At 46.8% G+C, this 27,962-nt stretch overlaps 9 protein-coding genes across 9 annotated transcripts; 5 read left to right on the top strand and 4 right to left on the bottom strand.

Annotated features, from left to right (window-relative positions):
* Positions 1-1,150: 1,150 nt before the first annotated feature.
* Positions 1,151-2,047, top strand: PHALS_11394 (Uncharacterized conserved protein; the record flags this gene model as incomplete). The annotated part of the gene is made up of 4 exons (XM_024725048.1): positions 1,151-1,237; positions 1,308-1,458; positions 1,562-1,678; positions 1,746-2,047. 4 exons carry the CDS (start codon positions 1,151-1,153, stop codon positions 2,045-2,047), a joined length of 657 nt encoding a protein of 218 aa, XP_024571885.1.
* Positions 2,048-2,088: 41 nt separating this feature from the next.
* Positions 2,089-3,595, bottom strand: PHALS_11393 (uncharacterized protein; the record flags this gene model as incomplete). The annotated part of the gene is made up of 2 exons (XM_024725037.1): positions 2,089-2,835; positions 2,912-3,595. The coding sequence occupies 2 exons, from the start codon at positions 3,593-3,595 to the stop codon at positions 2,089-2,091; spliced, it is 1,431 nt and encodes a 476-aa protein (XP_024571884.1).
* A 95-nt stretch (positions 3,596-3,690) lies between these two features.
* Positions 3,691-6,126, top strand: PHALS_11392 (dna mismatch repair protein; the record flags this gene model as incomplete). The annotated part of the gene is made up of 1 exon (XM_024725026.1): positions 3,691-6,126. The coding sequence occupies one exon, from the start codon at positions 3,691-3,693 to the stop codon at positions 6,124-6,126; it is 2,436 nt and encodes an 811-aa protein (XP_024571883.1).
* A 371-nt stretch (positions 6,127-6,497) lies between these two features.
* PHALS_11391 (stomatin-like protein) lies at positions 6,498-7,530 on the bottom strand (the record flags this gene model as incomplete). The annotated part of the gene is made up of 2 exons (XM_024725014.1): positions 6,498-7,436; positions 7,498-7,530. The coding sequence occupies 2 exons, from the start codon at positions 7,528-7,530 to the stop codon at positions 6,498-6,500; spliced, it is 972 nt and encodes a 323-aa protein (XP_024571882.1).
* A 323-nt stretch (positions 7,531-7,853) lies between these two features.
* On the top strand, positions 7,854-13,751 carry PHALS_11390 (hypothetical protein PPTG_05573; the record flags this gene model as incomplete). Its single annotated transcript, XM_024725003.1, has 3 exons — positions 7,854-8,121; positions 8,200-11,792; positions 11,853-13,751. The coding sequence occupies 3 exons, from the start codon at positions 7,854-7,856 to the stop codon at positions 13,749-13,751; spliced, it is 5,760 nt and encodes a 1,919-aa protein (XP_024571881.1).
* Positions 13,752-13,997: 246 nt separating this feature from the next.
* PHALS_11389 (Leucine-rich repeat) lies at positions 13,998-18,045 on the top strand (the record flags this gene model as incomplete). Its single annotated transcript, XM_024724992.1, has 2 exons — positions 13,998-16,979; positions 17,044-18,045. 2 exons carry the CDS (start codon positions 13,998-14,000, stop codon positions 18,043-18,045), a joined length of 3,984 nt encoding a protein of 1,327 aa, XP_024571880.1.
* Positions 18,046-18,190: 145 nt separating this feature from the next.
* Positions 18,191-19,552, bottom strand: PHALS_11388 (23s rrna methyltransferase; the record flags this gene model as incomplete). Its single annotated transcript, XM_024724981.1, has 2 exons — positions 18,191-18,734; positions 18,807-19,552. The coding sequence occupies 2 exons, from the start codon at positions 19,550-19,552 to the stop codon at positions 18,191-18,193; spliced, it is 1,290 nt and encodes a 429-aa protein (XP_024571879.1).
* Positions 19,553-20,110: 558 nt separating this feature from the next.
* On the top strand, positions 20,111-20,615 carry PHALS_11387 (uncharacterized protein; the record flags this gene model as incomplete). The annotated part of the gene is made up of 2 exons (XM_024724970.1): positions 20,111-20,191; positions 20,526-20,615. 2 exons carry the CDS (start codon positions 20,111-20,113, stop codon positions 20,613-20,615), a joined length of 171 nt encoding a protein of 56 aa, XP_024571878.1.
* A 160-nt stretch (positions 20,616-20,775) lies between these two features.
* On the bottom strand, positions 20,776-21,080 carry PHALS_11386 (uncharacterized protein; the record flags this gene model as incomplete). Its single annotated transcript, XM_024724959.1, has 2 exons — positions 20,776-20,854; positions 20,986-21,080. 2 exons carry the CDS (start codon positions 21,078-21,080, stop codon positions 20,776-20,778), a joined length of 174 nt encoding a protein of 57 aa, XP_024571877.1.
* Positions 21,081-27,962: the final 6,882 nt, after the last annotated feature.

The following is a 27,962-nucleotide window of genomic DNA, read 5'->3' as shown; positions in this document are numbered from 1 at the left end:
GCACTCGAGCACCGCTCTCAAATGGACGATGTGGTTCTCCTCATCTGTCCTCCCGTGCCCGCACGTCTGTGGACGAAACGTCGCCGAAGTATATCTGTGCATACGCCCGATGGGTTTAAACAATTGCGTCACAAGACAATTAAATGTTGCTGGTGCGTTTGCCGGCTTTTGGGGTATCATCAGCCATACCCAGAGCATCCCGCTCGGAGTACTCATCGCTGTCAGCGGATTATATAAGCAACTGGTAATATCTTTTGACCAAGTCGAGTGCGCTGTACTTTGTACAGTCAACCACATTGTTCTGAAGAATATTCGTCTTAGCGATTGGCGTTTGTGCCGAAATGATGGCAGCGATCAGCTTATTACGTGAACGATATGCCACTTGCCGGTTGGCTCCCGCTCACAGAACGTGGGTGTCGAATGGAGGACCTTCCCTCAGGCACCATTCCTGCGACGTTCTTCGCACGGAAAAAGGCGTCAATGAAGTGACACCGCTCCTTGGGCAGGGGTCATTGGCGTGTTACGCAGTATTTGGTTCCCGGAACAGGTCAATCTCATGACGCACATCTCGGTCCGGAGGTAGCACCGACGGCGGGTCTTTAGAGACGGCGTCTCGGCATTCCTTTTCCAAAAATAATACGGATTCGATGATCCACTTTGTGCGTTCAGTACCCTCATAGCGTCCTCCAGAACAGCTTCATCCAGAAGCGACGACGAGTTAATCTCCTCGTTCGGTCTGATAATAACCACTTTGGCTTAATCGCCTGCATTCAAGGTACCGCTTAACCTTTCGAAGGACATCTCGTCCAGCTCAGGAAGAGCATTCACCGCAGTGATATCCACATTGTCCGAAATAGGTGAGATTAGCGTGTCTAGTTTAAGTTGACGTCGTGTGAGCTTCCTGCGGAAATGGTTCTGCCAGGTAAAGAGCACACAGTCCCAATAAAGTCCAAGCCGTGTTTAACAATTGGACCGGTGCGAGCTCGCGTTTGACTTAGTTGAGAATCTGAATAATACGTCGCTGCTGAATTATGTCAAAATGTGTAAATTTAAATATAGTAAGGTGTTGTTAAGGAATCAACTAATCAGATGGAGCGCCAAATTCTGATACTACCCCCGTTAAGTGATAATTTAATTATTGTGACCCCTTATGGAATCTCGAAGCAGCGGTTCTCATTTTGCGCGGGCATCTCTACCAGGCTTTGTGTCGACGTCCGTTTTGACATCATCTGATGGGGTCTGTAGAGATGATCTAGCCTTATTAAATTATGTCGCTATTAATGCTGAAATAATACCATTGCTTGCAGCTTTTCGGTGACAATGTCGAAGAGAAGCGCGTGACAGAGGCTCCACCTGCGCGACCTGAGGATACTGTAAATTACAAGCCACTATACGAACAGCTTCTGGAACGCAAGGAAACCAAAGATATTGAATGGAAGGAGAAAAATAATCCCTTTGGTATGTTGTCAGTGATTACTCACTCCATAACAATCATGAATGCGATCATGTCGCCATTTGTCGTTTCTCTTATTCGTCAAATTGATCCTTTACTGTCACACAGCTCCTCCGAAGGGTCTGGACGATGAAGAGTTCGAATACATTCAGGATCTTGATAGGAAAAAGGTGGATGTTGAGCGAAAGCGTCAAGCGCAGCATGATGAGGATCTCGCTAAATTTTGTAAGAAGTAACTGAAGGCTCCGTTACCAAATCGATCTGACGGCCTAATCATCAAATTTTGACATAGTAATGGCACGTGGTGCTCCCAAACCGGCATCTAGTGTGGTGCTTACGGCGCAGCAGCTCCAAAAGTATCCAAGTGGGCAAGACTCAAGGACAATTGGCAAAAATGCGACTGCTATTCGAGTAGCTAAGGCAAAGCGAAAGGTTGATGCTGGTACTTCACGGTCCGCTGAAGAAATTACAAAATGTCTGAAGAAAAAGCAGAAGGTGGTCAAATTACTTCCTTGTGAGAAGCAAACCTCGAGTACCGCAGCACTGGGACTCGGAGCATATGACAGTGATAGTGACGAAGTTGACACGAACTAGACGATACAGATTAAGTGCCTATTAGTACAGTGTATTTTTACTTAGTTAAAAAGAGCTGGAGCTCTCCTACTGGACCGAGTTGAATTTGGCTGAAGAAGATGTGGTTTAGATCCAATCCCTTTTGGCTTTCGGAGCGGAGGAGACGCATCGACTAATACCCTTTTCAGCGCCCGTACTGCCATTCGCTTTGGTCTATCGGGTGTTCGCATGACAATCAATGAAGTGGCTTTCGCTCGGTACATCGGCTGTGGCTGAGTCTTTTCTGCTATCGAATCTCGTGCAGGAGATTTTGTCGAGGAGATAATTGCAGATTGCTGCAAAGCGCGCTCTGGCATGGCTTTCACTAATAGTGGATTCGAAGGCTTTTTTACACGGGATCTAGCAGCAGTATGCTGCAGAATTGACTCACGCAACTTTTGACCAGTTTTTGTTGATTTTGTAAAGTCTCGGTTCTTGAACTTCTGCATCAATTTTGAGCCTGCAATCGAATGCATCTCATGATTCAACGTCATACGAGTACTATAACCAGTACTCTTGTTTTCGTCTGTGCTGCTACTTCTGGTCGAGCTACTGTCTTGATTTTTGGAAACTCGCTTCAAAGTTTGAGCTGATTGCATCTGTTTCTGCTGCATACGACTAGGCAACTGGAATTCTTTAAAAAGCCCACTAACCTCTGAGCGAGCACGCTTTGCAGTTCGTTCTTGGAGCAGTGCAGCAACTATGTTTTGTTTAGCGGGTTCGACACCTTTTAATTGGTCGGTAAAGACCTGAAGTGGCTTAACGGCCATCTGCAACTCCACAATACAAGACTGAGTTAGTAAATTCTACGAGCTAAAAATCACAAGCAATGGGGGGTTACAGTACCGTGGATCGTGTACTCAGTGCATCGTTGTCATCACCATCCTTTAGCATATTATCTTCAAGCTCGTATGTTGTCAGTAAATAGCGCATGAGCTCGGGCACTAATAATCGAAACCTCGAAGCTAATTCTTGCTGCAAAAACTTCTGGAAAGGTGAGCGTTCATCGCCATCTTCGACAGCCAACGACGGCGGATTTGCAGCATCTAATAGTAGCGCCACACGGTCCATCAGACCCCGAATCTCATTTTTCAGACGCTTTTTTTCTTTTCTCCTCTTGTTTAATGCTCCGTAGCACAATACTCGACACACAAGCTGAAGCTGCAAAACCCGCACTTTGGAGACACGCGGCGCTTTGGAATTCCCGGACGCATTCAGTTCTGGCATTTGAATCAGAAGTCGAGTAGCCACCGATGCCAAACGATTTTTCATCATTTGAAACTGATCTACGTTCTTGTCACTCATAGTCGTTGCATTCGGATCGCCGCCATTCTTCTTCGGCGTTTGGTTGGCTGGATCAAGCTGTTTCATCCAGCACTCGCCACCTTCGTGGGTCAAAAGTAAGTCGAGAAATTCTAGCACCTTGTCAGTCGGTACCTTTCTAGTCTGCTGTGTAACTAGAATTGGTTCACTTTCCTTGTCATACTCCTCCAGTTCCACCGCATTCATGTACCTGCTGTGCCAATCCATCGAGCTAAGCAACTGTTCACAACCAAAAATGTATACAAGTATAGTATATACACATGCGCGGGAAACGCTTATATTCCTTTTTGTTATAATCTCAAATGGTTGAAGAGGATGACTACTCAGCCTCTGTCGAGACGGTGGAGGAGGTGCAAGCAGAGGTGGCATTGCAAATTCGAAATGGAAAACATCTCAAGAAAGTGGGAGTAGCGGTACGGCGTCCTCGCATACGAGCATCGTGCGTCAAAGGCGGGGCGAATGAGGACACGAAGCAGTGGGAGCTGCTGCTCTTTTCCTTTTCTGACTCAGAAGAGCTGGGCAATCTCGAGTCACTTTTACTACGACTGGCTCCTTCAAAGTGCTATTTATCGTCTGAGATGGAACAGTCTCACGACGTAGGTGATAGCAAGAAATTGCACGCGTTGTTACAGACTCACGAGGTGGCAGTCGTCTACATGAAGAAGCAGCTTTTTAACGACGTAAGTGGTATTGAAACTAATGTATCCAGGCTGTTGGGAGTGAGTACGATGGTTGAGTATCAACGTATCCTGGCTTCGAATATTGTGGCAGGATCGTTGGCTTGTTTAATCGAGGCATTGGGCGTCATGACAGACACCGACGCCTTTGGCTGCTACACGCTAGAAGAGGGCAATCTTTCCTCTGCAATGCAACTAGATAGTACCGCGGTATGGTCGCTGAATCTGTTGCCAGAGCTAAACTCCCCAGCAATTCATGTACGGGCATTTGGGGGTAGTGTGTTGGAGATTTTGAACCGAGGCAAGACCCCCATGGGTCGACGCCTACTGGAGCGCTGGATTCGACAGCCATTGGTAGATGTCGAGCATATTGAGAATCGACAGAGCCTCGTGCAACTCTTTGTCGACAACTCGTCGTTAAGAATGGAATTGCTGGACGAGTGCATGAAAGCGTTGCCAGATCTTGGACGACTGGCAATGACCTTTGAAAAAAAGAAGCATGCCAAGATTACCGACCTTGTCAGTGTGTATGATGCAGCAGTCGGTGCAATGCCACGTGTGCTTAAGCTCATGAAGACTACAAGAGCAGGTGGAGATTCGACACTAATTAATCTTGTAAGCGAAAAATTTACTGATCCGCTGGAAAAAGTGTTGGCGGATCTACAAGGTTTTACCGCACTCGTTCAAGAAGTTGTTGACCTTGATAGTCGGCCAACGCTTGTCGTGAACGCTAAGCACGACAACCATCTTCAGGCGCTGCGTGACGAATGGGACGGCATCCTTGCAGATATTGACGAAGAGCATCGTAATTCACTTGATACCATTGGTGGTGATATCAAGTGTGAGAAGGACAAAGTGCGCGGGTTTGTTTTTCGCGTCATAAACAAGAAAGAGGAGGCGCGGCTCTCCAAGCTACCCTATGTGCACATTTGTCAGGTTCTCGTTAGCGGCGTTCAATTTACGACAACAAAGTTGAAAGCACTTGCCACAGAATATCGTCGTGTGCGCGGGGAATACGAGGAACGACAGGCTCACTTACTTAGTGCAGCGGTAGACGTGGCCAGTACATATGTCCCTGTACTAGAAGCTGCGACAGCGACTCTGGCCGAATTGGATGTGCTTCTTGGTTTCGCTCACGCTGCATGCCATGCTGGTTCAGGCTATTGCCGCCCTCAACTTGAAGAAAACGGTGATTGCATTGTGTTGACCGGTTCACGTCACCCTTGTATGGAACTACAAGACGGTGTAGATTTCATACCAAATGATTACAACTTTGAGCGGGAATCATCGCGATTTCAACTCGTGACTGGGCCAAATATGGGTGGTAAAAGTACCTACATCCGTCAGTTAGGTACAATTGCAGTGATGGCTCAAATTGGAAGCTTTGTTCCGGCTGAAGTCGCTCGATTGCCTGTGTTTGACAAGCTGTTGGTTCGTGTTGGTGCTGGTGACCATCAACAGCGAGGTGTATCAACATTCATGCTTGAAATGCTAGAAGCTTCAGCTATTTTACAAAAAGCCACGAAAAACTCTTTGATTATTATTGATGAGCTTGGTCGGGGCACCTCTACGTACGATGGATTTGGAATTGCCTGGGCTATTTCTGAGTACATTATCACAAAAGCATGCTCGATGTGTCTTTTTGCCACACACTTTCATGAGCTGACAGCTTTGCAAAAAGAGTATCCTCGTGGCTTTATCAATAAGCATGTTACTGCAGTTGTTGGCGACCGAGAGATTACAATGGTATACCAGGTGCGGAACGGCCCGTGCATGGAAAGTTTTGGTGTACACGTGGCTGCAATGGCAGGTTTTCCTCAGTCGGTAATCGAGTGCGCTAAGCAGAAGAGTCACGAGCTAGAATGCTTTGAATGGGCTGTTAGCAGTCAGGAGATAAACAGTGCTAAACGATCTTCTACGGACGCCTCGCTTGCTGAGAGCAAATCCCATTTGAAAAAACGTGTGACGAGCAAGGAATTTTTGAATGCTTTCGCAGCTCTTCCTCTTGATGAAATGACGTCTGCAGAAGCCCTTTGCGCTGTTCGCAAGCTTGTCTCGTAAAAGTTCGTTTATATCACAGACAACCCCTCATATTCAGCCATAGTTCCACCATGACCTGAATTCGTAATATTAGCTTGTGACACGATACTCAGCCTATGCCCTGCAACATACCATTGAATCATCACCACTTTGACTATATCCAGTCCAAGTGCCAAGAAAGCCGACTTCTTAAAGTATCTGTTTGATTTCTCAAAGATATGCAAACGGAAAAAAGTCCAAACATCACCCACACCATTAACGCTCTTTATTTAATGCTGAAGTCGGAAGGTGCTACCTACTTCGTCTCTATCAGCAATTAGTGCGTTTAAGCGACTAGTCACTAAAATCGATGAAAGCAGAGCTTAACCTCACTCATCACTTTCCAAGTCATGTTAATTCTTGGTTGTATATGGGTCCTCATTGTCCAATTTAAACTCGCCGAGCTCGCTCTCTGTACTACTCTGAGTGTCAGTATTGTCACCATTATGACGTGCCAGCTTGTTATTCTGCTTCTGAATACTTCCAAATATGGAAAGAGCTGACGCCACCATGCTAGAAGGATCGTTCGTGTTGGCAGGTAGAAGCACAGTTGTGCCCTCTTTGGCAATTTTGCCGAAGGCGTCGACATACTTCTCCGCCACCTGTAGTGCCACGGCATCATGTCCACCATTATCCCGGATAGCAATTGAGAGCCTCTGGATAGCCTGAGCTGACGCATTCGCCTTGGCCATGATAGCAGCAGCAGCGCCTTCGGCTTCTAGTACAGCAGCGCGTTTCTTTCCTTCAGCCACATTAATATATGCCTGACGTTCACCTTCCGAGTCTAGAATCTCAGCGCGCTTTCGACGCTCGGCTTCAGCCTGCATGTCCATAGCCGCCTTTACACTTCGTGGTGGAGCGATGTCCCTTATCTCGTACCTCAAACACTTAATGCCCCAAGCTGCCGAGGCCTGGTTAATTGACTCAACGATACTCAGGTTGAGCGATTCACGCTCCTCGAAGGTTTTGTCCAAAGTAATTTTTCCTAACTCAGAGCGCATAGTGGTTTGCGCTAGCTGCGTAACAGCGTAAAGCGGATCCTCGACGCCGTAACTGGCATTGTACGGGTCGACGATCTTAACGTATAAAACGCCATCAATACTTATGGTTACGTTGTCGCGCGTGATAGCCGTCTGACCTGGAATTTTTATGGCCTCTTCCTTCAAAGAGTGCACATACGCAATACGGTCTACCATCGGGATCAAAAAATGTAACCCAGGGGTTAAAACATCGTGAAACTTGCCGAAGCGCTCCACGACCCATGCACGTTGCTGCGGCACGATTAAAACGCCCTGTACCACCATTTTAATAAGCTTTGAATAACTACCGCTTACTCTGACAAAAAAGACGTACGATATTGACCGGTGTGTCCTGCAGGCGGGGCATGCCATTGTCATCGAATGACTGGCTCAACGCGGGGCGCGAGCTGTGCAGCCTACGTACTGAATCTAGATATAGAAGTGGACTTCCTATATGTGCTGCGACAGCTCTATTAATCTGTCGACGTGAGTGGTGGGTAGCACCCAGAAGCTTTGCAGCAAGCATCGCGAACCGGCCTATTCTTCCAATACGATTAAGTATTCACCCTACAAAATATGTCGTCATCGGTTAAATTTCAACAAAAAGATAAGACCAAATTTGTGTATAATTTGATTGGCTGAAAGTTGGTCGGAATCAACTTCAGCCCATTTACCAACTTTCGCTCGACCATGAGTCGACGCGGCGACGCTGTAGAGGAAACAGCGGACAAGCATAGCCCGAGAGAGCGCAGCAACAGCAACAGCAGTAGTGCTGCTGGGTCTGATAATGCTTTAAGCGCTGTTCCACAGTTTTTGCCGCTTCACTCGAGGGTTGGTAAACGATACCAGGCCGTGATCCCCGACTTGTTGGCGTCCTCAGCCAATGCCGATGACCGTTTAGGCAAGAAACAGCCGTTGCAACTACCAAAGCCTAGGTTTTGTCGTGACAAAGCGCTCGGTGCGTGCTATAGAATTTAACTTGTAAGTTTATTGAGTTCATCCAAATTAAACATGATCTTCTACTGTTTTGCTATAGCGCTTGGACCAGAGCTAGACAAATATTTGAAAATGGCACGTTCGCTACGAGATGGAGCCACATTTGATACACAGGAACAGGTCACAACTCTGGCGCTGCAGCATTTGCACCGCTATGATTATAACACTACCGATGCAGCGTGTGCGCTGTATGCGAGACATAGTATCGAGCTGCCGACTTCGACTGTGCTCATAAATGAAGTCGCAACTAAGATGACAGGGGTGGAAGAAGCCAAAAAGTGGATTGGTGCTTTTTATCGGTGCATGAGATACACGAAGATCGACGAAAATGTCTTCAATCAAATGTGTGACTTGTACAAAAAGGCACAAACCAGTGCTGACGTAGCTTCAATGACTGAAGCGACTGTGTTGTCTCGACTTGTATCACGAATAAAATCGTGGAGAGAGCAGTGCAAAATAATCAGCAGTGAGAAGGTCGATTGTGCTCAGCTTCTGCAATTATTACAAGAGGCAGAAAATATGCAAATCGTCCTTACGGAGAAGCAAACTTTAGTGGTAAGGTTACATAGCTTTAATGCTGCTCGAACAAAGCTTAAGGAGGCGCTAGAATATAGTAGCAAACGTCATCAGAATAAAAAGGTGGAACTTAATGAGCTGGACACACTATTTGAGGCAGTAGTCGCCCCAAAGATTAATTTTCCCGAGGAAAGCAGCTTTCAAGAAACACTTGATGAAGCGAAAGAGTTAAAGTCTACAATCGACCAGATGTTAAGCGAGGACAAGGTCAGCTTGTCATTGATTCGTGATGTGCTGGCAAAGATTGAGCTAGTGCCGGTAAATTTTGAGCAAGAAGTGGCGCAATTTCAAAACAAAATGCAGATTGCGCAAACTTGGTTGGCAAAGGCGCGTAGATGCATTCCGAATCGACGACCAACCCGGCGAGGAGGTAGTGCAGACGCAAAGAAAATGGATTTGGAAGCTATCCGCGCGCTTGTGGTAGACGCACCTTATGAAAATAGTGCGGAGATATTTGAAATGCAAGACTTACTTGAGTGTGCGGATGCGTGGGCTGTCAAAGTGAAGAAAGCGATCGGTGGCGGAGCTGACGTGACGCTGACGCAGCTGAAGGAGCTCTTAGAGGAGGCGAAAGGTATTCCTGTGATATTGGATGAGCAAAGGTATTTGGAAGCTGAAATTGCTGCACGTGAATGGAGCACTGTTGCTGCGTCGAAGCTGGCTTCCCGTGCGTCAATCGAGGAAATTGAAGACTTGCTTGCTCAGGCGAAAGAAATTCGGGAGCAGATTCACCCTAAAAGACAGTCAAGGTGGAAACCGCAGGTGGAGCGCGATATTAATGCAGCCATGGACCAGTCACGTAAATGGATGAGTGAGCTTCGTGACAATCTTGGCTTCGTAGCATACGATAAACTATTCTCATCGCTGTCATCATATTTTTCTTCGACGCACACATCCAAATCGTCATCTTCAGCCACCAGTGCCGATAAAACGAAGAAAAAGTCGATGGACGCAATAAGTAAACTTATTGAGAAGTCACAAGCACTAGCGATCGATGTTTCATCGTACACCACGCCGTTAAACGACTTGTTATTGAAAGGAGTTGAAGCACAAGCTGAGGCGAGCGCTATTTTGATGAGTATTGGCTGTTTATCGGGAACGATAACAGCAGATGGAGATGACTCAAGTCATATGGATGTCGACTCAATGCCTAATGAATTGGGAGATCTGGCGCAGGCATCAGCTTTACTTGAGAAGATAGATCTCTTTCCATTTACCTTTGAAGAAGGATTTAATCTTGCTAGAATCGTTGAGAAAGAGAAAGACTGGGCAGCGCGCGTTCGCGACTGTATTCCTCCACGGCAATCCAGAAAGAAGCGCCTTGCAAACGAGTCTTTTACGATGGAGCAGCTGCACGAGTTGATCAATGAGTCGAAAAGACTGCGCTTTTTATTTCGTGACGAGCTGCGAATTCTGTCCAAAGAGCTTCGTGATCTTGTGTCTTGGCGTGCAAAGGCGCACGACGTTATAAATGGTGAAGTGAGCATGTCTATGTCAAAAGTCATCGACCGTCTTCAAACGTTTGACCTTATGATTTATGGAAAGCTACAAATGGCAAAAAAAAAACTTCGTATCGGTATCGTAATTGATGCTGTTGCTGAGAAAGAAAATGAGCGAAAGGATGACGTTGATATGTCATCAGTGCCATCCGGTGTTGACTCTTCAGTGCCAAATCAAGAAGAGGTAGAGAAAAAAATTCTGGTAAAATCTGACTCAAAAACATCTTGCGAAAGTTTGGCCCGGGCGGAGGTCGGAGAGCCAATTCATGGCAAGCAAAAGGTCGTGACTCTGAAGAATGAGGGTGAATTGGCTGAAAATGGAGTTGAGGTTAAGACAGCAGCTCAAGGTACAGATGCCATCAACTTGAATGGCAGTACGACTATGAATATGCAAGCGCTAGAGATGCATACGGAAATGATTATGACACACATTAGAATTGAAAGTGGATGCATGCAGAAGTCAACTGCCAAGAAGGAGGAGAAAAATGGTGACGATGCGAATAATATATGGAAGGCAAAGCACGGTGAGAGCTTGCTTAAACCTGTTCTGGAAATGGCGGAAGAAAGCTTTGACTTAGTTGATAGTCTGGAGCTTAAAGAGGCTGAAACACGACAGACGATTGAGGACCTAGTTCTATCCGGAGAAAAAGGCGAAAATACAGAAAATATCACACATGAGTGCGTGCGAGCGCTAGAAGGATGGAAACATCAGCTTCTTCAATTGCAAACAGAGAGCGAAGTGCTCAGTGTCGAAGCCCCAGAACAAAAGGCTACTTCTTTAATCTTGTCGCTGTTAGAATGGCTGCAAGGATCTCGGTCATTTTTTTATGATGAAATTCTTCCCCTTCAAGATCTTGTCGTTAAAGGTGATACGATCTCTGAGTCTCTTAGAGAGATTAAGGAACTAAATGCGATCCAACCTGACACTTTGGCCATTCTTGAGCGAATGCTTTGGCCGCTACCGTATTTGAAAGCCCACGAGAAAGTGGTGCGGGAATGGACTGAGCGTGTCCACAAGTGTGTTGCCGACAAGCATGCCCATGTCAGTGAACTCCAGACATTGCTAGATAGTGGCAGTGGCCTTTTGCTGGAGCAAGGTGCGTTTAAAGTTGTAATTGATGAAGCAAAAAAGGCGAGAGGATGGCTATCTAAGCTGAGAAAGCGCTTGCGATCTTTACTAACGAAGGGAATCGGTAGAATGAGCATTAGCGCTGCCCGCTCGCTGGTGGAAGAAGGCGAGGACATTGCCATTGATATTCCAGTCTTTGACCTATTGAAAGAGCATTTGGAGATCGCGAGTGACTGGGAGAACCGTGTCCTGGCATCTGGTATTGAATCAGGACAAGCACGGGTGGCAAGTTTGCTCGCATTGCTGAATGAGTACGATTGCGCGCGCCTGGTGATTGATCTTGACATGCATCGTGATGTCTTGAAGTCCGCCACTGAGCGCTATTGCATTTGTCGCCAGCCATTTGACGGTCTGATGATTGGGTGCGACCATTGTGATGATTGGTATCATGACAGCTGCATTGGCATGTCTAAGGAAAGGGCAGAAAAGGTAGAACACTACACTTGCCCGTCTTGTACAATTTTGCAAGAGCTTACAGCCCTGTTGCAGCAAGCAAAATTGGCAGGACAGCAAAACAATATCTGGGACATGCAGGAGTACGCGAAAGCCTTCGATAAACATCAAGCCAGCGTTCTGCGCAAGATAAAGCGTGAAGAAAAGACTATTGAGTGCACTGAAATGCAACTCTATAGCTGCACCAACCAAATGAATCAATTACGTGCTCGAATTGATGACATTGAACGTGCAAAAGCGTGCTTGTCGATCACTTCTGCTACCGAAAATGGCGCGAATGGACAGCAGCAACATTTGAATGAGGCGCTAAAATCTAATTTGGGCATACCATCGCCTAAAACATCTAAGACACCCTCCTTAATGGTCGCAACCAGCGTTGCGGGCCCAACCGCGACAGTGGGTACAAATGCGCTTCTTCTGGCTGCTGCTGCGGCGGCAGCAGCATCTACCACTTCTACTGTCGCAACAAGTAGCATTACTATCGCGGCAAGTACAGCAGCTTTGACGTCTACTAGTGCGTTAAGTCATCAACAGTATTCAAGTATTTTGATACCTCCAATATCCTCGGTCAACGGTCTTCTAAAGAGCACACCGACGATGGAGCCAGTCACAAAATCATTACCGACGAACATAGAGGGCAGCGCGCTGATTGCAAACGACGACAAGTCAAGCGACTTGTCCTTAACGACCGCAACGTCAAAAGATTCGTCTTCGGTGACTGATTTAACAAGTTGTAACTCGAATCAAAGTCAAACAGCAACAGCTGCGCCAATTACCTCCACAACCAGCAACAACCGTACTACTGCGCCGACTACGATTACTGAAGCCCACCGGATTCCTTCGCCAGCCATTTATAACCCGATGACTGCAACGTTGATGGAGAGCACGGAACGCTTAGCGGCAATCGTTGTAGCGGGCGGTGTGGAGCAACAATTGGCAAAAATGAAGAGTGAGTACGTCGAGGTCAGCAGACAGGTGCTTGAGCTGCAAACTTTGTTGCGTATCAATCGCGAGCGGTTGGTAAATGCCCAGCAAGCTCTTCGTGACCTGTCCGAAGTGTTCCACGCGAGGCACCGTCTACTGCCTTTTGCTCAAACCTGGGTACGGCAAGTCGTTACGCTGCTGAATGAAACGACAATTTTATCACGCAATAATATCGACGAATCGACGTTTCTTCCGAAAGAGTATACAACGGCGCTCCATGCAATGGCACATCCTCCATCCAGCTCACCAGCGACGCCGGAGACAATGGGTATCGATAAGTTGTTTCCTGGTGTAGATCTATTTGCCCGATTGTTGCGCGCAGTTTCTTGGAGCCAAGTGATGGTATCCGTGTTGCAAGAGCGTCCTTCACGCCGTATTCTAAATGATGCTATAACCTATGCCCTTGAGTACGGACTTTGGGAGGACAAAACGACAATTACTCCGCTTCGCAGCTTGATTGGCCGCATGGATGCTTGGGTGTCTCGTGCACATAAATGCATAACTAGATCCGCGGCTAAGACGCAGCAATTATCGCGATTAAAAGTGCTCATGAACGAATACTCGAAACTCCCGCTAACGTACGTACAGATAGCGGACCCATTAACTGTTTATTTCAAATTATTATTGAGCGGTGGAGTGAAGAAGTCCAAGAGTATCGGAGATGATGAGGTACTTACTCTTGGAGCAGCAGAAGCAACCGCTGCAAAAGCCTTAGACGAAGCAATGATAGGGCTCGTTCCGTCCGGGGCATCCTCCTCAGGAACGAAAATATTAAAGAAACAGGCGCCGCGTAAAAGGAAGACGTATTCTCGGAAGGACAAAGTATCAGTCCGCTCTTCCAAAAAAGTGAGGAAATCACAAAGTGCTCCTGGTGATGCGAACTCTCATCTGTTGACCAGCTCTGCAGCCAGCACAGGGATGACCAAAGCAACTCCAAGCACTCGAACATGATCTCTTACTTCCCTGTATTATAAAAGTGAAAGTGGGCGTTATTTAAATAAATTAAACATGTATGCAGGAGACCGCATTTGAAAGAAAATTGTTTTTAGGTAGTTAACTAGTGATTCAATGAGTATATATTTTCTTACCTGCTAGTCGTTCACTTGATGAGCTAAGTAAAGATATTTTGTGCTATCTTCTATCGAGACATGAAACCAAATAGAAGCTTGTTTATGAAGAAGTCTAAAGGCAGCTAAAATGAATGACAAAAGCATTTTTATGAAGGAAAAGAGACAAACGTTTGAAGTGATAGCTCCGTGGAGTGACAATGAGTCTATGAAAGAGATAGGAGCTAGCAATGTAAACGGTGCACACACTAGTGAAGGTAATACACCAGCGAGGCCACTTCAAATTGTGCGACGTGTGAACGAGGGTATACATAACATTTCTTCAATCGCGCCTGGCGAATTTGACTTTGTTGTTGTTCTCGACTTGCAGCAGATTATGCTAAGAGATTTACGACCGATTATAGGAATGGCCAAAACTCTTCGTGTACTCAATGCATCACAAAATGAGATTGCCACGTTGCCTCAAGTCGACTTTTGGTCACAGTTTCGATGTCTCAGTATGTGTTTTCTATCTCAAAATGCGTTAAGAACGTGGCTAGATGTACAAGGTCTTGAAGGCTGTGCTCATTCGCTACTTTGGCTCACATTGTTCAATAATCCGTTTATGGGGCATGAGAATGCGCGAAGTTTTGTAATGAAAAGGCTACCATTTCTCAAGGCGTTTGATAATTTCGTGACGACAGATCAAGAGGTTGTACACCATGCTGGTGATTCTAAACCTTTGATCAATTACCCCGGCGGTCGCTTTAATGCATTGGAACCGCGACTTTGTATTGCGCATTTACAAATGTCCGTTGAGTTTACTTCTGATGAATCTGCGCTCCAGTATATACGAAATACAGAGGTAACGATAGCAACAATAAACGCCGACAACTCTCCCAGCTTACGCATTCAGAAGCTAGTGCGGGGATATTTATCCAGAAATTCTATTTTTCCACACTTTCGAAATATGCGCAAGCTCATTATAAATGCTCAGAAGCGCATTCGCGGATTTCTTTTGCGTCAGCTAATAAAGCGTCAGATTTGCGAATTGGTGACTGCAATTGGTGATTCAAAGCTTCTTTTTGCGCTCTTTGCTCCGCTTGCACATCGATCGTTTGAAAAACTGGGGCCTATGATACGCAGATGGCGTACCCATATTCAAGACAGGAAAAAAACCGCTGCTTTCGAAAAGATTCGATTGTGGTGCCAAAAAGTCTGTCCACGTCATGTACAACGCACCCGACATTTTCCACGCCATGATCAAGAATTTATATACTACACGCCTGAATTTGAAACCGACCTTCTTGCTCTTGCTATGCGCGTTGCTCGTCGCGACCCTTATCTAAAATCGTTGTCCACAGAAGATCGACTTCGACACCTCAAAGAGCGTTGTGTTCAATCTGGTATTAGTATTATTCGTGGACCAAACAACTTCTCGGGTTTTGAGCGTCTGAATTCAAATTCAAGCGATAGATCTTCGAAATCAGAAGGTTTATTCCACGTGCTATGTAAGGAAGACGAGAAGCATCGAGAGGTCTGCGAGAGAAGCAATGTAAAGTCTACACTTGGTGTCCCCTTGCAAGATTTTGAGCAAAGAATGCCCTTACCGGCACTTATTCGGGGCTTTTGCAGTGATAAAGCCGTCGAGGACAAACTTCTAGTAGTTAAAAAACATTTCTTGCAGAAAGATCTTGAGCGCTTCGCCTCAATTCAAAATCAGCAACTGCAGCTTGATGCTAGCAACAACGTGGACACCGAAACTCAGTCTTTTCCGAATTCGCAATTGCTGCTAGAACATCAATCCTGTGCGGTGTTGCTTCATCTGAATCAAGTTGCGCAAGAAATTCAACAGCGTCTGGTCATTTGCAATCGAAACATATTAACAGCTTGCGTGAAGCAGCAACAACGTCTCAGGAAACTGCGTCATAATGCTCCAAATTTCTTCTTTACCAAGACAAAAATTCGTGTGCGAGGCCATGCGCCCACTTTTTTGGAGCGAAAAAAAATTGTCTTTTTGTCACGTGAACGTTTAAACAGCTACCGAAAGATGAAAGTGTTTATACCATGGACAATCGACATGTATCAGCACATGGTGATGCGTCTTGGTCATGCCATCCGCATGTGTTCGGTGGGTCCAGCGAAGGCCTTTGCATTCTCTTACGAAGAGACAAAGCGTGCAGACGCAGCGTTGTTAATCCAGTCAGTGTGGCGTGCCTTCGCGTGTCGCTCGCCTCAGACAATTTTCAATGTAATGAGCATTCGTGCATGCATATGCATTCAACGGTGGTGGAGATTTCGTCTTGGTCTAAGTCGTCGACTGGATGTACTTCGAGCATGTTTACTGGTTGGGGCTAGCATTAATTCTCGCACCCTGTTCATGGAATCGAATGTTTATCACGCACTTGTGGACTCGTGGCCGGCTGTTCGGGCTGTCGTTAGGCAACATCACTGTCATGAACATCACCTTGGTTACCACATTGTCTCAAAAATATACGCGAAGCTTACTTTAACGCCAGAGCAACTTCTGATCTATAATGCCAGTCGTGAAGAGCGCTCAATCTCACATTATCAACGGCATGACTATCAAGTGTTATCGGAATTTTCTGCCGACGTTGGCTCAACAAAAAGTGAGCAATGGTTGAGCCAGCGCTGTAGTGCTTTCCTGCCAGCGTGGATGCTCGGTGCACCTGAACCAGTGCAGTATACCACAAATTCAAGAATAGAAGACACTGCAGCATTTTTACTCGTAGATGGAGTGCATGTCGAGCCGACAGATATCAAGCGCGAATTAATGCATGGTATCTTAGAGCCATACAACATTGAAGGTTCTGTGCAGATGAATCCGATGTGTAAGTTTTCAACTTGCCAGCATATTGTCAACTCGGCCACTCGAGTGATGAAGTATGCTCGGCAACTTTGTCATGATAAGGTGACATCAAGCTGGCTAATGGAACCATCTCATTCTGTAATCGAAACAACGTCGTTTGTGCGTCTCATATTTCCATCAGCTGATGAAGCCAGGAAGCGAGCTTTACTTTTGTTGTGCAAAACATTTGACCCTATTTCACGGACATATGCGCGGATGTATACGCTTGAAGCTTTTTACGAAAATGCACTTCGCCATCACCAGGTACATGAACACGCTAAACTGATTTTGTGAAAGAGTATACCTGACATGTTTGTGTCAATGATAGTCGACCTTGAGTCAGGTTGCTACTGAAAGAGAGATTGATACCTTTTTAAACGAAGACGTCGTCTGGAAGCAAGATGAATTTGAATTTCCATCTCGATGGTGGGTGCGAATGGAGAAAAAGCTTGGCAAGACACGAATTGAAGCAATGAAAGACCATGGAGCATCTCAATCACTTTCAAAGAAATCCACGCTGACTTCTTGTTTCCATACTCAGCATATATCGTCTAAGGATCTAGAAACTCGGGAATCTGTGCAGCTTCTCGATCCAAAGCCTATGAGATCTTCTCGCATATTATTGAAAACCTCTCAACCGGTAAGTGGACGTGGATCTCCAGTCCCATTACATCTAATCAATCCATCCCTTCCTCAAGATACACTGCTACATCAAACCAATGTATCTAGTCATATAATCAACCCTCAAACACCATCATTCTCTTCATCAACTCTAGGAAGTAGTCGTCATCAAAAACTATTGAATCGGCTTGGCATACTTAAGTATGCTTCTAATCAGGATAAACTTAATCAAGAAAAGCGAGCTCGTGAGCATCTTGTGCGCGACATTCGTGAAGAACGGGAACGGGCACTCGAGGCGTTAATTGTGGATCGTCGAATGATTCAGCGCGAAAAAGTAACCGAGGCAGCTAATCTAAAGCTTGATATTGATGTCAAGCTGCAACGAATTTGCTTTGAGCGTGAACGTGAGAAACTTCAGACACAAAGCACGCAAGAGATACAACGACACAACACACGACGTCGCCGACTAACGCGTAAGTTTGAAAAGAGTTTTGTCGCTCAGACGGGAGCATTGATGAGGCATGCTGCTCGGGCTGCCGTTGCCAGCAGCCTCGAGGCAGACCAACTTGAGCAAGATCATTTGACTTCTACTGTAAAGATTCGAGAAGCTGAAGCGCTGGTTCGCCGCCAAGATGCAAAAAGCTGTTGGTTCGCTCGAAATCGCCAGGAGAAGCGAAAAACGATTGCAGTACGGGATTATTGCTTTTGAAGCCATAGATGTAGAGCGGACAGCAAGTGCTGCGCACGGAGACGATAGAATCGATAATTTACTAAACATGATGTTAAAGTGGCATCATTTGACATGAAGTGTTTTCAAGTTCCCGCACGCGCTATATTGGCTCCTATTAACTTATTCAAACCGCGCGAGTGCGTACTCGACGAGTTATTCCAATCGCAAACACAGCAATTGAAGCTCCGAGTAAAGTCAATCCAATTGCTTGCTGGTAGTCATCGATGAAGTCACTGGCACGAGCAAACCAAGATTGAGTAGGAGTCGCAACAATAGATTCGTCACCATGGTCGATATCCTTTGATAACAAGCTCTTATTTTTTCGCGGAGTCTTGGTCAGTTTTTGGTATCCAAGATCCTCAATTTCACTGCTGCCATCAAGCTTGTTTTTAAGTGCCAACTGTCCGCAAGCTCCATCAATGTCTGTCCCATGATTTTTGCGGATTGTAGCTTTAAGATTGTACATATTGCGCAGCACAGCATGAAAAGCACGAATTTCGCTCGGCGAAGGCGAGTGAAACTGGTCACCGACATCCGTCGTATTGTACGGGATCAGATTCACGTGTACTTTGCGGTCCTGTAGCAGCTTGCCCAGAATGTGTGCAGTCTCAATCGAATCATTTACACCCGCCAGCATACAGTATTCCACCATCACTAACCGTCCTTCCCTGTTAAGGTGAACAAAAAAGTCAAGGTCTGTTTCTGCATTTGCCATGTAAACTCAACATTTCATCACGTACTTCATCGCAAGATGCTCGTCAATAGCCGTCATGAGCTTATCTAAAGGATAGGCTGTAGATGTGGGTACGATTTGACTCCGCATCTCTTGTGTCGGTGCATGCAAGGACAGTGCCAAACGCACGAGTGGTGCGTCATGCGAGAGCTGTCGAATGCGGTGGATCACGCCAACCGTAGACAAGGTGATGTACTTAGGTGCGAGACCAAAGACTTTTGTCATGGCGCGAATAGCGGCCAGGACGGCGTCATAATTATTAAGCGGCTCGCCCATACCCATAAAAACCACGTTACGGATGGGTGCTATACGGTTGGCGTGCGCGAGCTGCTCAAGAATTTCGCCACTGCACAGATCTGCAATGATACCGAGCGTGCCTGTGGCGCAGAATGTGCAGCCCATTTGACAACCTACCTGTGAGCTGACGCAGAGCGTGTTGCGTCCCGTGTGGCGCATTATGACGGCCTCGATCTTATGACCGTCTTGCAATTTTAACAAGAGCTTGATTGTACCGTCATGGGACCGTTGTACATCGGTCACAGACGTTGTGAAGGGCGTAAAGTGCTCTCCCAATAATGCACGAAGAGCCTTGGGAATACCTGGAATGTCAACGAATAACGAGTCCGGGTTTTGCGCTAAAAAGTGCCAGATTGTTAGCGCATGCAACTCTTTGATGTTATGAGTTTTAAGAAATTGAGGTAGCGCGCTTTGGTCGAAGACCGGTAGCGGTGACAGCGTGCGCTTCTTGACCATGGCCAAACAAGTTGCTAGAGTTTGGAGTTTCCAATTTTTACTTTTTGATTGATTCGCAGTTTTTTACGGACGTTTTTAACCCAATAGAAAAAACAAAGTATCAAACACAAATCAACTGTCAAGTCGAGTGGAGAAACGAAAACTGAAAGCCCACTGTACACCTGGACAAGCTAGAAGGGCAAGACTCGGTGGCGTGGGTCGAGTGGTCAATGCTTCTGGGCCTAACGTTGGGTGACAGGTGGTGGTACAAGTAGACCATGAGGACAAATTTCGGGTAAGTTAAACACAAAAGAAGACAATATGTGTATTCAAGATTCACAAGTAGAGACGGTCAGCGTCATGATTGGCACGGCAACTTTATGTGCCTTTGAACTATTTTCAAAAGAAAGGATCTCAGGATGAGCAAAGCTTTTTTAATCAGTGCTATTATCAATCGTGCGTGATACTTTAGGCAATTTTCTGAGTAAATTGAACTTCGCTGTAATAGTGTGACACTCCATAATCACATTAGTCCCAAGACTAACAACAAACACACTTCAGTCTTAACCGTACGGAAACATGTCACTTTCCTTTGATCAAGCTGATAAACCGGGCGAGGCCGTGCCCAACGCCTCGAAGAACTTTTTGGTGAAACCGAAGGTACTAAAACGTCCACCTTATCCAAAGGCTGCTATATATTTTTGTCATTCTGCATCAGTTGAAGCCTCCACAGTTTGAACGCAATGACTCCCTGCTACGACGATTATAGTGAGATATCTAATATTTCAGTCGAGCTGAACGTGCTCCAAAAAAGTCGCTAAGAACTATATCAAGTTGTCATCTTCACTCTTATCGACCTAACCTGTCGAAAGCCGTTCAGCGCGTTGCGGCACAGCATCTATGTATGAGATTGGAGCTATTCAGTGTGCAAACCGTGGACGCAATATTTCGCACCGTAACCCATCAGTCACAACTTCTAAGAAGTAATGCGTAGAGCGGAGTTAGCGGTCAGCTTCCGCGCGAGGACTGTAATTCTGGTACTGCGGCCTGGCGAAAATGCCGAAGAGATAGTGGATTGGTTTGAACATCAAAAACAGAAGACTGTCTGCATATAAGTCGTACTCAGAAAAATGCCATTCAACAGACAGTTCGATTACTGCATGACTTTGCAAATATTAAGCACGACGTCGACATTCATGTGAGTACACGCCCTCGCCTGTAATTCATGTCAAAATTGGCCATGCTCATACGCATGAGCTTGCTGGTACTTCTGCTGGACAAGTCTCGAGTTTAAACACTTGGAAGCGAGTTGCGGCATACGATCTGCCGATCACACACGAAAACGATGGCAGAGTGTATGCTGATTTTACGCATCAATGACGCTAAATCGTTTTGCCGGAATTGGAACTCACAATCCAAGGGATATTGAAGTGATACGAGTTCCTCAAGCTCACTGAATCGAAGCTTTGACACTAGTAAAGTCGTCACGCTTGCCCGTGGAAATTAGTGGCGCAAATGCCACTAGCATAACTAGCGTGTTGGCTTTCATCGTGTGTCTTATCTCTTTAGCCAGAGTAGTCAATCGTCTGTCGATTGGCTTATTGCGATCTCAAATCTGTTTAGAGCTGCACTTTAACCATTTCATGATTTTTTATCTATGTATCTTCTGTACGCATGGTGGTATGAATCAAAAGGGGAATACAGTGTGGTCATGTGATACATATTTAATGAGATCCCAGATATTCTATGTGATACAGAATGCTGGTTACTACTTGGAGATTCGTGCTGGTGACGAGACATACGCGTCTCTGTTTTTTGAAGTGGGTGGCGTAAGTCTGTCACTTTAACTGAAAAATGTTCACGAAAGTTCACGCTCAACCGTCCTATTTCAAGCTCCGTGCACGCACGATCTTGTAAAAGTTGAAGCTGAGGCTCAACCACTGTACATTATATATCTGAAGCCCAAGATTTTATCAGAGGAACGTCTCGGATCCCTTGGTGTAACGGGGTTACACGTACCCTTGTATGGAAGGACCGTAAATAGGTGTAGATTACACAAGCTGGTGTAATCACACAATGCTGTGGCTACACCGTAACAAGAAGCCACTACGTGGGCTCGTTTATGCATGGTCGCTTTCAGCATGAACAGCAGGATTGCCAGTAGTAATGCATATTAACCAGGTTTACTATATTCATCAGGTATTACTATGTTAATTTGAAAAATCTAAGGTCTGAGATATTTGCGGCTCTGCTGCAACTTAACAGTAAAATACACTTTAAATTTTGAGCGAAAGAGTCTCTTTACCTTGGTTAAGGTTTTGAATACTCGTAAAGGCAGCGCCGGTAAACTCGCACTGGTTCTTGTAATAAACGTTTGGTCGATGACCTTAGCTTAGGTTCCTTTAAACAAAGAGCTACGACAGCCCCGCTGCACTTAGTAGCACTTGTCGCCAATCTTCACCTGAGTCGTTACAAATCGTCCCCGAGGATGGAAATATACTCCTATTTGCCCCATGGCATGCAGACGGGCTTGATAAGCTGATATCCCTGCTTGGCCGTGAGGGCGTGGAATGCCTTGTTTCGCAAAACCCGAGCGATAAGGGCGCACCAAGAGGCGTTTCAAATTATAAAAATGATCTGTTAGAGCACTTACAGCAGAATCTGTCAGCGTCGACTGCGTCCATGACGCCACCGTCGACGATGAATGACTCCTCCCGACCCAGGCCGCTCATAATTAAGTTTGCTGACAAAGATTCGAGCTTTCATTTTATATACCCGCAATCTAATACTCTATCAATTAGTTATTAGCATAGTTTATTTTACAGTTTCATTTTTTATTAATAAATCATAAATATTTTTCAATCAAATTAAAAAAGTCGAAGAACATAAAGAAACTCGTTGCATTTCATAACAATTTTCGCTACATATTTTGTCAAGAATAAGGATAAAGAAAATCTTCAGCTTTGAGTATGAGAGGTCTAGATGGCTATAGCATCCGCCATGCTCCTGAGCGAGCAACAGCGCGTGGCGCTAGCTATCTACAAGCTTGAGGGCGAAGCGCGCGAATGGGCAATATCGCGCGGTGCTTCGGTTGAAGTTGCGTTCCTCTCCTAGAAAGAGCTGAAGCTGCAATTTTTTCAATGTTTCGCCGCCTAATCAAGCATATCGCGTGCGATCGCGTTCCTTGCTGCCTGACAGGGCGAGAAAGAACTGGTGTACTTCCTTCAAGCGTTGAGAATTCTCATTGCTGGGGTGGCAGCCGATCTTTTCCCCGAGGCGGGCGCAGCGACCGTCTTTATGGAGGGACTACGCACTGGCTTGGCCAGAATGGAAGTCTTTCGGGTGCATCCATCTTCGATTTTGGATGCAGTGACAGTGGTATGAAAGACCGAGTTCAATTTAAAATAGGCACGACTTGATTGGAATGCACACGATTCATCGAATCTAAAGGAGCCTTCAGATTCGTACTATCTTTTAACTAAGAAATTCTAAGACGTCGTCTCCACCGTCGGTCCTAACTCCGGACCGAGGTGTGCTTATGAGATTGATCTGGTTCCGGGAACCAATTTTGCGTAAAAGGCCAATGATCCCTGCCCAAGGCGCAGTGTGACGTCATTGACGCCTTTTTCCGTGCAAAGCACGACGCAGGAATGGTGCGTAAGAGCAAGTCTCCCCATTCGACACCCACATTTTGTGTCCAGAAGCAACGCTGCCACCATTCCCGTACAGACGCCGATTCCTAGGAAGGATGTTCTCCAGAACAATTTGTACAGCGCATTCGAATTTATTACCAAATGCTCATGAGAGCGAGTGATATTCCGCAAACAGCAGTGAGTAGTCAGAGCGGAATGCTCTGATAGCGACTGGTGATGCCCCAACGGCAGTCTAATCCACCAGCAACATTTAATCGTCTCATGACGCAATTGTTCAGGCCCCACAGGCGTATGCACAGACATCCTTCCACGACATCTCGTCCACAGTCGTACGGGGCACGGGAGGACAGATGAGGAAAACTACATCGTTCATTTAGAAGCGGTACTCGAGTGCATGCGCACAAATGAGCCTTATACTCATACCGATAAGTGCATCTTCGGCGCTGAAGAAATCCCACGTGCTTTCGATATGAGGCGCGCCTGATCAAAAAAGAGTGCTTCATTGGGAAGCGTGGCCTTTGAGCGGATCCCGCTAAGGTCGAGGCCATTGTGGACTGGCCGGTTCCAAAGAGCCAAAAGGACTTGTGCAAGTGGCTTGGCCTCACCGACTACTCGCACAAGTATAGCACAAATTATGTGGAAATGTGCATGGCCATTGTCGGATCTCCTTAAGAAGGATACGGAATGGTCTGGGGACACCGAGCATCGGGAGGTTTTTGACAGGGTCAGATATAGCATCCTTCACGCACCAATACTGGCCACCGTGAAGCAAGATCCGGTGATCGCGTTCGAATCTCGCCAGCTTTAGGCTGCAGAGAAGACTACCCACTTCACGATAACTCAAATTCTGCGATGAAGTATGCACGTGTCAAGTTCAGGGTGCAACTGCTTAGCTCCTAGCCGTTTGTGATCCGCACAGATCATTCGTCATTACGTACTGCGATTCAGTCGCCCCACCTCTCGCAGAGGATGGTCAGGTGGCTCTTATTCTTTGCAGAATATAACTTCGGGGTAAAGTATAAACCAGGAAAGCAGAATGCTTTCGCCGACGCGCTGTCACGCAGGCCGGATTATGAGCTTGCTCATGTCACGACAGTGACGTAGTTAGTGACGGAGTGGATCGCGCCGCATACGCGGGCGACAGTGTGTGTGTAGTGCTGCTACAGGCTTTCGGAAGCAAAGAGTTTGGGAACTCGGACAAAAAATTGTCCGCGCGATTGCGCGGGTTGCTGTAGTATAGCTCCGATTCAACGGATACGCCACGAATTGAAGCTCATCGCGATGGGGATTGGTAATACTGTATCCTCTATGAGACCCACGACACTCCATTTAGTGGTCATGTCAGTCGGTAGACGACGTACAGTTCGGTAAGTTACCACTACTAGTGGCCCAAGCTGTACAAATGGAAGAGCTCATATGTGCGCACGTGTGAGACGTGTCATAGGATGAAACCCTCGCCGAATGGCGGCGCCGCTGGTCAGTTTACCGGTACCCACCGGGTGTTGGCAGTCCATGAGTATGATCTTTGTGTTTGGTCTGCCGAAGGACTCGGCGGGCAACACGGGTGAAGTGGTATTTAGGGATCGTTTGAGCAAGATGGCTCATCTTGCGGCAGTGCCAGATACCATCGACGGTGTGGGTACAGCGACTCTGTTTGTGGATCGTGTCTTTCGACAACATGACCTCTCGAATTTAATAAAGAGACCCATGTTCACTGGGAAGTTTTGGTCTACAATCGTCAGGGTGCTGAGCACCATGTTGGCGTCAGACACCCAACGTGGCGCAGGTTGTCAAGCAGCTGAGTGACGTATGACGCGGCTGTATAATAGTTTGGACGTTAAGCTACGCAACGAAAAGTACACGGCTTATCGAACAGCTGTCTTAAGCTGCGAAATATACACTCGTAAATTGATTGATGCTTGCGGGCCATCTGCAAACCGAGGATCTGACTGAGCGCGTGAATAGCGACTTGAAGCCTATTTTTGCAGCGTCTGCGCTGAGACGCCGAAGCGCTGTAGCGCCATGTCGCCACTCGTTGGGTTTGCTCCGAACAATACAGTGCATACACCTACAAGCTACACGTGCTGAAAGCCAAGACATGCAGAAAGAATATGCCGCTGGAAGAAGCAGAAGGAATGTTTAAGACCTTGAGGTCGGAGACCTGGTTTCATCAAATACTGAAAACCTTCCTACACATGCAGTATCGGCTGTCTTTAAGACAAAACTCCGTTCACGGTTTAGTGGATCTTTTAAGGTCGTGGCCAAGCGAGGTCTTGCGTATACGCTGAACCATCCGAGAAGCATGCGCACCCACCCGGTGTTCTATGTGGATTTGCTTAAGCCGAACCGGGATCCGGCGCTAGTGAACGAGGAAGCATTGGCGCCGGGGCAGCGCTTAAAGGCGCTCGGCCACCCAGAAGCTGAACCAGCAAGTGATTCTGAGCACGAATTGCAACGATCTCTGTTTCCAACAGCGCCAGGCGGTCCACCGTCGCACAAAGTGACGTATTCGTTTGCACCACGGCTAGGAGTCGCTCCGACAGAGCGAGATAGTCCCTAACGTGAGGCACTCGGTGCACAAAGTGCTTCAAGCTCTCGAGGATTTCCGCACAGCGGTATACGACCTCGGCAAGATGCTCGGCAGTGTGCCGATGACGATAGATTTTGTCCTCCAAAGCTCGAAGATCATTGCGAGTCACCGGGAGGCATTCGATCAAGTCGTCATCGTCCGCCGCCGACTCTTCTCGATGAGAATGGTGAGGTTCACTATCATGTGGAACGCCTTGTCTCTCAACGTCGTCGAGAGGGTCTAACCCAATATCCTGTAAAGTGGCGGGGATACCCGAACTCTGAGAACTCGTGGACGTTTGAGGTGCCAACTCGGCAAGACTGCCCAGATGTCGTGGACACTTACGATCGGAGGGATTATAACGCTTTGCGTCGTTCCACGCTTTTCGGCAGTAGTCCGGGAAGCTGGAGGGCCATGAGTTGAGCTCAAGCTACGGCCCTGAGCTGCTGTGGTCGTAGACTCACAGGTGTGAGAATCCACAGAGCTCGCGGAGCATGATGGATCATTCCATGTGTCGCAGGGCGACAATACGCGGGAAGTCGGCGTTGCGCCTTGAGTTTGGCAAACTAAAATCGAAGATGGCGCTCTACGCGCACGCCCACTTCCTGGTGGATTCACTGTATGGTTATGGTAGACACCGAGGTAGTTTCCGATGCCGCTGCAGCCATCGCTCAAAGCATTCATTATCATCTGCAGTGATTTTGCCTGGGGCGAGCACCACAAGAATAGTCCGCATCGCGGGTACAGGAGCGACTTCTTTCAGAGCTCGAAGTCGAGCGCGGTGCCGATCCATTAGGGTTTTTGTGGGACCAAAAGCAAGTTCCGAGAGCTTTCCGCTGATCTAACCTAGCTTGTGTAGTGGCCGGGGACACGCCTAATAATCGAGCGATCGCGTCTTTTGATTCAGTAGCGGGGCCCGCAGAGCGGAAGCCGTATTCCACACGAGCGTTAATGACTGAATGTGGATACAAGCGCATGAGAGCCGCCCAGTGGGTAGTCTAAATGCTGTTTCTGCGCCTCGTCAAGGTAAATGGCAACGATACTATTCCCCCCGGAAGTCGAGAGGTCGGGGAAAGGACACGGTGTTCGCAAGGTTCAAGTCGGGTTCACGTCGCGCCGTCGGTGCGCCTTATCCTCCTCGTCTTATCATGCTGGGAAAGGAATATCAGACTCGTAGTCGACTTTCTCCAAATCCTCAACGTGAAAATCCATCGTCCGGGACAGGCGCAGTGTGTGGCGCTCGGTTGCAGAGGGCTTGGGATGTGCTTCCCGTGAAGTTGCGGGCGTACTGTCCGGAGATGCACTCTGTGCTTAAGAAGAAGGGTTTTACCCGGACCAGCAAGGCTGGGTGTTTTTCGTGTCATAGACACAGGGCTCTTTCAGTGGAGAACGTTCAGGGATGTTCTTACAAACGTAACGGTGTCTCAGGCATCGCATGAGGCGACAATTAATTGTGAAGTGTGATAGTCACAATTTTGATGGGGGAGAGTGTAACTGAATCACACGTACCCTTGTATGGAAGGGTGGGTCGCGCGAGATGGTGTGTGACCGTACATAGATGTGCATTACATAAGTTGGCGTTATCAAACAATAGGGTGGCTACACCGTAAGAAGAAGCCACTACGTGGCAGGATTGCCAGTAAATATAGATTTTAATTAGGTTTTACTTACTTAATTAGGTACTACTTTATTAGTCCGGAAAATTCAAGGCATGAGATATTTGCGGCTCTGCTGCAACTTAAACAATCAAATACGGCTTGAGTTTCTGTACGGAAGAGCGTCTTTACCTTGGTTAAGGTTTTGTGTACTCTTGGAGGCAGCGGATTGCGATCCGGTGCACTCGCACTGACTCTTGTAAAGAACGCAAGGTCGATGACCTTAGCTCAGGTTCCTCGAAGCAAAGAGCTACGGCAGCCCCACTGTACTTGAAGTTTGCATGAAGTTGTGGGAACACTTACCTTATCTTAAGTCGATTTGCAAATTTGCCTGCAAGGAATTAAGTTTTTCTTCTTCCCTACCAGTTGTGACTGTTCTTTTCCTTCCACGTCGAGAATTGTTTTCTTGACGCACAAGCGCGTGATTTTGTCGGGGGGGGGGCTGTTGTGAACAACGCGGTGGCCCAAGCTGTACAAATGGACGAGCACCTATGTGTGCACGTGTGAGATGTGTCAACGGGTGAAACCCTCTCCAAATGCGGCTGCGCCGCTGC

The sequence above is a fragment of the Plasmopara halstedii genome, assembly GCF_900000015.1.
Source record: "Plasmopara halstedii genome assembly, contig: Scaffold_54, whole genome shotgun sequence".
In the NCBI taxonomy this organism is placed as follows: Eukaryota; Oomycota; class Peronosporomycetes; order Peronosporales; family Peronosporaceae; genus Plasmopara; species Plasmopara halstedii.
The sequence above is the reverse complement of the archived record's forward strand: the minus strand, read 5'-3'. Positions and strand labels throughout refer to the sequence as shown.